This window comes from Symsagittifera roscoffensis, chromosome 5 (assembly GCF_963678635.1).
Source record: "Symsagittifera roscoffensis chromosome 5, txSymRosc1.1, whole genome shotgun sequence".
In the NCBI taxonomy this organism is placed as follows: domain Eukaryota; kingdom Metazoa; phylum Xenacoelomorpha; order Acoela; family Convolutidae; genus Symsagittifera; species Symsagittifera roscoffensis.
The window spans coordinates 31,363,677-31,375,180 of NC_087066.1; the positions used below are offsets into that span (position 1 = coordinate 31,363,677).

At 34.7% G+C, this 11,504-nt stretch overlaps 1 protein-coding gene across 2 annotated transcripts; it reads right to left on the reverse strand.

Moving 5' to 3' along the window:
• Positions 1-1,723: 1,723 nt before the first annotated feature.
• Positions 1,724-6,570, reverse strand: LOC134846447 (uncharacterized). Of its 2 annotated transcripts, XM_063863803.1 has the most exons (7): positions 5,964-6,570; positions 5,691-5,789; positions 5,046-5,069; positions 3,638-3,800; positions 3,145-3,473; positions 3,006-3,064; positions 1,724-2,631 (listed from the first exon to the last, which is right to left on the reverse strand). In XM_063863803.1, exons 1-7 carry the CDS (start codon positions 6,186-6,188, stop codon positions 1,866-1,868), a joined length of 1,665 nt encoding a protein of 554 aa, XP_063719873.1. In that variant the 5' UTR covers positions 6,189-6,570; the 3' UTR covers positions 1,724-1,865. The 2 variants fall into 2 exon arrangements, with proteins under 2 accessions (XP_063719873.1, XP_063719874.1); XM_063863804.1 differs by lacking the exon at positions 5,046-5,069.
• Between the last annotated feature and the right edge of the window lie 4,934 nt (positions 6,571-11,504).

Genomic DNA, 11,504 nt, shown 5'->3' on the forward strand with positions numbered 1-11,504 from the left:
CAGACCCAAAAAAGCTAAATACCAAAAACTCGACAAAAACTTAATCACTATGATTAAGTCATATCAACCCAACGATATCATTGGGTTTTTGAAAGGATGCAGTTATAATATTAAATTATAATCAGATTTTTCTTTTCATTTTTCACATTTATTCCATATTGCCAAGCAATAAAATTTTTCCAAGTTAATTAATTTCCTTGATTTTTCAAAATTGAGCTAGAGTCGATTTGAAACCGGCAAAATAATGAATACATACAAGGTGTTGATTTTTCTTTTCCCTCCGCCCAACCCTCTAAGGTTGAACCCTTTGTTGTACCCTAGATATACCCGTTATCATATTTACCCAAATTTCAACTTTTTTCGGAAAATTAGAAAATTTTTTGTGCCGCCGGAGATTCGATCCTTTGATCTCTAGAGTTTGAGACTAACGCTTTAACCACTATACCATGAGTCCTTTGATTTTCATCCAAATTATTGTTCCAAATTTGGCTCTTTGATCTTTAATTGCCCCTGTTTGAGTTTTAAAAGCGTAGATCAATTCTGTCGGCGCCAAAAGATCAAGGTCATGAAATTCAACTGGTTTTGGACTGTTTTGTATGGGACTGTTTTTTAGAACCTTTTTTTGATGTTTCGGACTCTTTTGTATGGGACTGTTTTGTATGGGACTGTTTTGTATATGCACCGAAAAAACATAGCCAACAGACAGTCAACAAACGGGAAAGAAACAGACAGCCAAGAAAAAAGTCAACAAACGCAAGTGAATGTGACTTCATCTAATTTCAAAGAAAAAAATAGATGCACTTCAAGCTCTTCAAAATTTTACTATGGACATTATTTAAATATTAATTTAACCCACTTTGACTTCGAGAAAACTGGATCAATGGGTAAATTTTACTTTGTTGGAAAATCTGAAAAAAAATCCACTTCCGAAACTAGTAGTCGATCACTTTTTTCGTGACCTTTTCACTTTTACTGTTCGAAAGTGGAGTTTGTCTTCCTTTTAACAAAGGAAATGAAATGAACTTGAAAAAAAAAACAGTCAAACCACGAAAAAGTAAATTTGAGCCTAAACAAACTTAAAGACTTTCCCTGAAAAAAAAAACAAGAAAAATCATCAGCACCTACATAAAAGTCTGAACTACGTTCATCGACTCTTAAAAACAAAAAACTATAATTGTGTTAGTAATAATAAATAACAGATTGAATCAACAGCATTTGCAATACAATGAAAATCAGTTACAGCACAAAAAATCCCTGAAATGGCAACTAAGCAAAACATAAACAGACAAAGAATAAGCCGACAATGCTCAAAAAATTAAGGTTCGGACGGGACTTGAATCCCATTATAAACTTAGGAATAGAAGCCACGTCTGTAAAAACTATAGAGCCTGATTAGACCATGTACAGATAAGCCGCCATAACATAAACAGATGAACAAAAGGCCGACAATGCAATTTTCATAAATACTGACAAAAATACAGTTGGGCCGGGACTCGAATCCTAAATAACAATTGGGATTATGGCTCAAATTTTTTGGGAATCATTTAGAATTTTTCAAAAATACGTGTCTGCAAAAAAAATCTAGAACCTAACTTAACCCTATAAAACGCTTCACTGCCTTGACTAAAATGTTGAGAAAGCAAATCGGCCAAGCTCAGAAATCCTCACATCGCGTATTCGTTGGAATAGCAGCGCTCGGTGTATATAGCTTGGCTAAAACGAGTAAATGAAAAACTTAACTAGCTTAAATCAAACGTTTAATTTGTATAAAACTACTTCAAAAATTTCGCGCAACTGCATTCACGAAAAAGATTATAAAATGAAATTACTAAGGAATTTTGTTGCAAATCAGTGTCATTCCAAATTTACAAATTTGACTCGCGTCTTCTGCTCGAATTGCTATGACTTCTACTTCCTGTTGATCTTTGTTTGTGCGTTTGAGATACACTGTGATTAGGGTTTAGAGTACTGGTAGTCATACCACTTCCCCTCGGTTGACTAGAATTAGAGTACTCATTTCTGGGCAAAAGAGGCAGCCTTTCCACTGTAGCGTCTGTATCTGAAGATTCTTCCACACTACTTTCAAGAAACTCAGTGCCACTATTAACTGTATTACTCGTTGCCACCCCTGTAGTCAAATCTGTTGTGTATCTATTTGATGGTCGACTTTCTTTCAAACTATTCTTCGTGTTCGAATTTGTATTCTGAAATGACCTCAGTCCCTCTCTTGACAGAGAATTCACATTAGCTGCACTAATATCTGACCTAACCGATGCTGTGGGTGTGAGTTGAAAATACTCTTCTTCTGAAGGTTGGACCTGTAACTTTGACCTTTGCTGTTGTTTTCTGTGTTGTATGTTTGACCTGGGATTATTTAACAACGCTTGTGCTGTTGAGGTCAAGTTATGATGTTGATTTCTATGTGACGTCTGTTGGTTGTTGATTGACTTAACAGGTGCGCCTGATATCGATGCGAAAGCTACCGACTCGCCTAGACCCTTGGAGAGGGAGCTCTGGCCGCCGGATGTGGATTTGTTGTGAGAGACTGACGACACTGCTTTGGATCCCCCCATCATTGATCCTCCAGCTCCTTGTCGCTTGTTTTTCAGGGGTTTCGACTGACTGGTTATACTGAAACAACAAACCGATTGGAGACCAAACAACGTTTGAAATCGAAAAAGCATGCAATTACGTCATATAAAAACTGCACTGCCCTTCTGGATTCATTCTTTTCAATAAATGAGTTAGATATTTTCAAATATTTTACAAAAAGAGAAAGTCATAGTCAGTGAAAACTTAAATAGGAAAACATAAATAGGGGAGGCTCTCAGAACGATTTTAAGACTCCCTTTGTCTATCCTCTCGTTAGTCTAAGCGCCGTTGATAAATAAAACTTGTTTGATTTTGTTTTATGTTGTGTACTTGTTGGGAGAAATTAATTTTTTCTTTCTTTAAATACGTCGACCCATAGTTTTGAACACCTGAACATTATACGGATATCTAACCTTTGCTTGAGCTGGTTTAAAGCTTCTGTGTACTGGGAATATCGGTTGGCGTTGAATGGCTGAAACAAAAAACGAAATAGTCAATGTCTGATCATTTCGAACAATCTGTGACCAACCATTTAGTTTTAGTTTTACTAACTGCAGGACCAAATCTTGCGACGTCATATTCGATTCTGAAATTCTTGGTTAGTTCCAGATTTGTTCCCCATAGGGGTCCCTGGGTCGTCATACCCGGGTGTGCTACTGACTTCCTGTTATCATCTCCCCGCAAGAGACCTTGAGGGTTGCTCTTGCGTCTTTTTCGCTTGCCAGAGGAGAAGGATTTACCTCCTGAACTCTGGTCATCATCAATATGGATGGGTTCCCTGACTTTGCGGAAGTAGTTTTTTAGGTCACTCCTTGGAGCTCTGGCAATCTGTTTGAGTACTTGAGGATTGTCGCTCTTACAACTGCGAACTATGCAGTCATCTATAACAACCAATACAGAATGCTTGATGATACGGAATACGGAATTGATAGTCTAAAAACCATCGTTTTAGTTTCTATAATCGTCTTACAGATATATAATTTCGACTTGTTTAATATAAGTTGCATGTCGCGCACATCGATAGGTGCTTCCACATTAGATTTACCTAGATCGTGTATCTGGTCAAGTGCCTTCATTCTGAAGTAGTAACTCTTCTCAGTCTCCTCGTTGACAGGAACTCCACTGAGAGACTCTGTGAGTAGCACTGGGTCACAGTCCACCTCCTCGTGAGACCTCAACTGCTGCACTGCTATCTCCTGGGTCAACTCCTAGCCAATCAGAACACGAGTCAAACACATTAGAATCGAATCGTTGAAAAAACAGTGACATCAAATTATATTTTAAAAAATCACAACAACCGTTTACTTTTTAAAACCGTTGTCACTTTGAGGTCTCAAGTACAGTGCTGATTTAAATTATCCGGACAAAACAAACAAAACTTGAATTTTCAAACGCATTTTTTTTCAAATTGGGTTAAGATTAGACAAAAAGTGAAGAGAACAAAAAATGCTTGGAATTTCATCAATATTAATATGGTGCAATTTTGTCTCCGAAATTCTCAACCAAAATTTCACCCCAAAAATGGATAATTTTGGCTTTTTTCAAGTAATCAAGAATTACACTGAAACTACTTTGTTAATTGATGAGAAAATTATTTCACAAGAAGCCTCCTACATAGCCTAACAAAGTTTAAGAAGGGTTAAATCTCCAAAAATTTGCGCAAATTGTTTAAAATTTGTTTTTAAACAGATATTCTGGGTTTTATATAGTAAAAATCACATTTATTGGCTATCAAGTAAAAACTTTTTCTCTTATACTGGTTTTTGGAGATTTAACTCTTCTTAAACTTTGTTGGGCTATGTAGGAGGCTTCTTGTGATATAAATTTCTCATCAATTAACAAAGTTATCAAAAATATCTTCACGCGGAGACAGAGCGGCACTTCAAATCATTTCTGACACGGAGTAGTAACTATTTGAAATATTCAGTACAGAACCCACTTAAAAAACATCATCTTCATGCCATCGAAATTCCAAATTCCCGGTCACAATTAGATATTTTCATTTTGAAAATGTTTTCGAATACGTGCTGGCACCTGATTGGTTGAAATCAAATGAGTTGCCAAAGTATTATTAAAATTTTTTGTTTTATTAAAAACGTGGCACAGAGGAGTGTGCTACGGATAAATATGGTAGAACAAATGGCTTTAACACGCACAAAATATCTATCTAAAAACAACAGAGCATTTACACGCAAAATTATTTAAAAAAATAGTCAACAAGGTTTTGAGTGAAAAATACAACCTGCCAAGATTCTTATTTTTGCATTTCCACTGACACCAAATGAATCGTTAGAAGTGGATTTGAAAGGGTTTCAAACTGGGGTTAGCTTACACATGAAGTTAAAATCAGATGCCCCCTCAATGATAAATATTCAGAGAAGGATTTTAGATTGTAGGTAAACACACAGAAGAACACCAACACATAGATAGAGTTAGCAGCACATTCAACTTACTTTCCGCCGTTTTCGACAACATAGCTGAACAAAAATTTCTCTATTAAGCAACAAAATTTTAGAACAAATATTTAATTTCACGCATAGCCAACAGTAAGTTGGAAAAGAGTCATGAACGCAAGAAAACAAAAAAACTGACTGTTTTTAACAAACCTTCAACTTTTGAATTTCAAAAAAAACATAGATGGCCTTAGAGCTCTATGAATTTCCTGAAAAACATGATTGTCATTCTCGTGAGAAATTTAACTCAATTTGAGAAAACTGGATCAATAGGTAAAATTTTTAATTGCGCTGGGAAATCTGAACAAAAATCCATTTTCGAAACCAGTCGATCAAGTTTTTCTTGATCTTTTTACTCTTGGTGATCGATAGTGAGTTTTCCCTCCTTTGAACAAAGGAGACGAAGTGAACTTAAAAAACCGAAATCAAACCGCTAAAAATCAATTTAGAGCGTAAATAATTCTAGTCTTTTTCCTGAAACAAAAAATCGCCAAGACCTATATAAGACTAGGTTCATGACTCTTAAAAACTACATAAAAATTTCAGAATTTTCCTTGGTTGGCTCAGTGATTAATTAACATCACGATGTTTCATTTCACATCTAACTTTTATTGGTTATTGATTTAGTTTAAAACATTGACTGACCTTTCTGTGTTTTCTCTTGACGAGATGAGTGTCGAGGTGCCCTTTGGCGTACTGTCTTCTGGCGTACCGAGTGACAAAGATAAGGATAATCAGACCACACTAAAACTGAATCAAGATCAAACCATTATCACTTAAACTCAGACAAATAGCAACAAGCATCTGTCAATATGGTTGCATAAACAAAACTCATACATAACTAATACTAAATTGAACATGTGTAATTATAATTCGTAATTTAATCAAATTAACATCCTAAATAAACTCAGGACTCACAATGATAGATAGAGAAATGACGACGACGAAGTAGGCACTCTTCATGAATTCAAAAGGAGCCACACCCCCAGCATTACCACCACCAGCACCCCCACTCCCCCCACCACTTCCACCGGATCCGCCCCCACTATTTCTCTTTAAATCATTAGGACTATTCGGAGGGTCTGCTTCTCTTTTGGATACAGTGTGATGTATCCAATTGGCCATGACTCCATCAAATGCCATGACCAGTTTGTATGGCTTGGCCTTTTTATGACTCTCCTTCGACTCAATACAACGACCGTAATTTCATCAGTATGTTCAGTAAGTCGATGTTTCCAAACGACCCCAAAAATGGAATGTACGTTTCTGGTGCTGCAATAGATAGTAGCACTGTAATGGCTCCACTACAATTTCATTGTCCATAGAATTATCGCAATTAATTTCCGTTTCTTTTCGTATTATCAAATTAGTTCTGCATAACTGAGATAGCGATATCAAACAGATCTCTTTCTCATTCTTAGCTACCAATCAATGGCAGTATTATTAAATGCATTTCATCATACACTGAAGTCAGGGTCTAAGTTTGATTGCATTTCAACCTGAATAGATAGAATACAGTTAGTCAAACAAGGTCACTAAACGGTTGATTGAAGCAATTTCGTAAAATTGCAACACAAAATTCTCGGTCGTTAGTTATTTAGACACTTTGTTTCTTACCATGATAACTAGATTTAGTTATTTCGGATAAAGATGTCTGTTTTAATTTCGCTCAAAAGAAAGCGGGTGAAAATGGAATTTTCTGATCAAAACTCCATTTCACTAACCCCAATCGCTAAATTTCAGTGCAACAAAAACTGCGGCATACTGAGCCCAAATGACGAAAAATAGGATTTGTTTTGCCTTTGAAGTTCCCTAGTAACGTAGATAACAAAGAGAAGAAATTTCTGAGTATCCCAAGGGATAACCGTTATTCATGATACATATATGTAATTAATAAGACAACTACGATCCGAGAAAAGGTACACCATTTGCTTCGCTTAATTTTTTCAAGCTTTCTTCTGAACTCAAGACGAATTTAACACAGAAGCGACGCAGAGCTTTGCACCAATTGCGATATAAAAACCAGCCATAATTACAGCGTAACCAATTTAAACGTTAAAATGTAGCATTATATTTCACCATTTAAAGAAACTCGAAAATAAACATTCAAGCCATTCTCTAACCTTAATGAGTCATAAATGCTCACTTGACTAACTCGAACCATGGGAATCAGGAAAACTGGAACCTTTTTGACGCCGTAGTACTCCATATATAAAATTATGGCAATTTCATTTCATACTTCCATTTCGAATTATGGCAAACAGAAAGAATCAAAATTCACTAAATTTTACGCGAAAATTATTGCTTTCTTCTGAATAAAAGAATGCAGAAATATTTAAACAAATGCGAAAAAGCCTCCTAAAAAATACACAGAGGCAAAGGAGTGTCAAGCCACTTGCGATACAACACAAACATAGCATGACCAACTAGAAGACAGAAATTGAGACGAAAGCCGCAAAGCCGAAATTTGTTTTTGAAAATGTCGTGAAAAGCCAGATCTATCAAGATTTTCATATATTTTTCTTGAATAAAGTTCACTTTTTAAATGACAAATCAGACTATTGAAAAATCAATTTGCATCTAAACAAAGCTGACTATGAGCACACACCCGTTAAGCAAAAAAAAATCAAAAACTAACAAAATTCCAAAAGATTATTATATTATCCCCCTCAAAAAACCCTTTCTCATAGAAAACATGTTTCGCTCATCCAACGTAAAGCCCAAAAAATTAAATTTGAGTTAACAAAAAAAACAAAAACACTACAGAAAAAACTATACAAAACTGGAGCTGTTAATTTAAAACCAAAATGAAAAAATATATATATTGAGCAGAACGGTTATTTGAAAGGCAAACATGCTCAAACTATTTGCCCTGATTGACAGAAATCATATCATTGATTTTGTTGGATATGCTATGAAGAGAAAGTATATGTTCCGAAAAGATAACGCTTGCTAATCGCAAGCACAATCATCAAATATGTAATAATTCCGTGCACTTTAATAAATGGAGAAGAATTTTAAAAATTTACAAAAAAAAAGTGTAAAATAATTCAAATTTTTTCAAAAATATCTTAATCTACGTTAAAATCTGATAACTCAATTACCTCAACCAATAGATCGTTGGAAGTTGCATTGAGGGTTTTAGAAAACAAACTTTCGCGCAGGCGAAGCTGAGATTCACACCCCTTGCGATAAAAAAACCAAAATTCAAACGATATATCTCAAACGAAAAGTGGATAACTTGATTGAATACTGTTGAAAAAATCGTGGGATAAACAATCTAGGAAAATTTTAATTGCAATTGTTATAAGAATTAATTACCTAAAAAAGAAAAAAAATGATTGCTTTATTTTCAGACAATTTCCACAAAAAAAGACTTGGTAGAAAATCTGAACAATTCCAAAAACTCAAATACATTAAACTTATCGAACATAAACCTTGATAAGCAATGTTAAGAGAGCTAGATCACAAAAAAGACAATGAAAAAGACAAAAATGCCCGTAAAAGAAATTTAGCAGAAAATTTACTTTTTTCAAAGTTTCAGCCGGAAAAACCACTCCGGAAAACTTCAACTAGTGTAAAGAAATTAAACATTGAGAAGATTCAAAAACACAGTAAATATTTTTTAAATCATAGGTAAATTCCGTATTGTGGCAACTAAGCCGACAAAAATAAGTCGAGAAACAAAAACCAGATAAAGATTTTTTGTCACGCTGAAAAACTCCCGTTCACAGAACATCATCCCTGACCGGATTGCAACCACATACCTTTTTCTTCACATGTGTCAAATAATTGAAGTGATTTCGTTAAACAAGTTGCTAACTTGAAAAGTCTATTTCGTTTTGATAACTGCAAGCGAAAAAAATATATTTTAATTGGAAAAACCTGATAGAAATTCCGGAAAAATCTTTGGAAAAACTTCCCATCAAATTATATGTTTTTGAAGACTATTTCATGCTATTATAATTGAAGAAACAAAAAATTAACAATTCAAATTCCGACTAAAACTTTTAGTTATCAGTGTAAAATAATTTCAGGCATCTGAAAGCATTAGTCTATCACACTGATTCTCGGATACTATGAACATGCACAAACATCAGCTTTTAACCAAAATCCGACCGCATTTTAAACTGCCACTCAATTTATAGCCTAAAATACTGATTTTATTAGAGGCTGGCGTAGTTCATTATCGCAAACTGACCAAATTGCCAAAAATAACAGAAGTTTTTGTAAATATTTAATCAACTTGAGAACTCTTCAACTTAAACATTTTAACTAACTGATTAATGTTAGTCCTGAGTATCCACGCAATTGATTAGAGTCTTTTAATATACTAATACGTGTAATTTATTCTTCCGACCACTCACGAAAAGGGAAGGAACGATGGCACAACGTGAGTTACCTCAAATCTTAAGGAACTTAAACTTAGATCAATTGAGGTTTTTCTTTGAAGCCTTTTCAATTAAAATTCGGTTTCTAAATGGTCTCAAAAGGTCCTCTCAGCGTCAAAAAGACTTCACCAAATAGTGGATGTGAAGAGAAGTGAATATCCGATTTTCCAATTGTTTTTCTCGTTATTCAAACAGCTATTACTTTATCGCTGAAGCCTAATTTGAATCTCTTCCCGCTACTCAGAACAGGCTAATACTGCGACAATAAAAATACATATCTGAACTTAAAAAATAGAAGCAAAAACGGCAAAAAACTAAGCTGAAAACAAACAACAAACAGTTGTAAATGAACACAAGTAAAAATGTTTAAACAATCTCAACAATCGAACTTCAAAGAAAAAAATTTAGGGCCCTTAAGCTGTTTGAACTTTTAGAACAAGCTATGATTGACAGTTTTTTGATAAAATTAACTCAACTTGAGAAAACTGGATCAATCAGTTTTTATTTTGCTAGAAAATTTAGAACAAGAAGTCGGTCACGTTTTTCGTGGCCTTTACACTTTTGCTGCTCGAAAGAGGAGTTTGCAAACCGCGAAAAACAAAATTTGAATAAAAACAATCGCAATCTATTTGAGAGCCTGAACTGCGAATGAAACGAAAAAGAGCAAAAAGACATATTGAAAAATTCTTAAGATACAAAAACTCTGAAGCTCGAATACAGACCTCCATCTCCATTCAGCATTGGCCTTCACCATTGCTCCTACTGCGCGACTATTTCAACGTATACATGATTTTTAGATATCAGGCAGCAAAGAATGGCTTCGCAAACACTGCAAGAACACGGCAAAAAGCAGCCCCAAAAAAGGAATTTTAAAAAATTGAAATAAGCCTCTGATTAGTAAAACTTTGCTACGTGTCGGATTCGAACCAGCGACCTCGAGATTTGGAGTCTCAAGCATGGGTATTACCATATTTTGGATGAAAGCTGAACTTTCAAGGAATGTTGAGCTATAGAAACTATGCCTACAAAACTAAACAGAAGGACGATAGTCCGAAAATGCACTTAAACTCTAGTTTGCAATAAAAATCGGGTTCGAATCACAGGCCTTTTCCGTCTCCAGCTGTTTTAGTAACTCTACACTGGATGCGCCGAATGGCTGATTGAATTTGAATTTATAATTATAAAGCGATAAGAAAGCAAAAATTATCTGAGCAGAAAACCTTCATGTCGGAAGAGAATCCTAAGCTAAGAAAATAAGTCCCCCTGATAACACACATACGAACACAAAAAAAACTCGATCATGAAACGTCGCAATAAGAGACCTTTAGTTCGGTATAGAATGAGCCAAAACTTATTAGGCGAAAAAAAGACAAATTATATAAAAACAAATTTCGAGAAGACCCGACACTTAAATTGCTAACATGCTCAAAACATTTCTGTTGCAACAGAAAGGCCCAGTAGATGAATGAGTCCTACGAACAATGTTAATTACTTCTCTTCTAATCGCAAGGGTAAAAGAACTACGCTTTGCGCCAAAATTGGATTTTTGATTATTTTTTAATTTTCGGTGATTAATTTGGTCATCTGAATAGCATGTGCTATTTGCACTTTTTAAGCAACCTACTGCTCTTGTCACAGTAATTTAAACTTTAAATTTTATTCAATTCATGCGAATTTGACAAAAAAACTTTGAGACAAGTGAATTAAACTTATTTTGGGATTGCTGACGCAGCGATTGCAAAACAATCGCAATCCATTTTTCTCATGTATCTTGATGTTTAAGCTTATATCACAACTCCGGGACAGAATAATAGCGTAATCAACAGAGTTTGACAATATTGAAAGAAAAAAGCAGCCTCAAAGAAAAAAATAAACGTGCTTCCAGCTCTTTGAATTTCACGAATCTTGAAAAACATTCTTTGATAAACTAACTCCATTTGAGAAAAATGAATGGATGGATATTTTCTTATAAAAATCACATTTACAACAAGTCATTGGCTTTATTGGGCCATTTTTGCGCTCATAAGCATGTTCCAATTAACGTCTGTAAAATTGGCAATGCATTTAA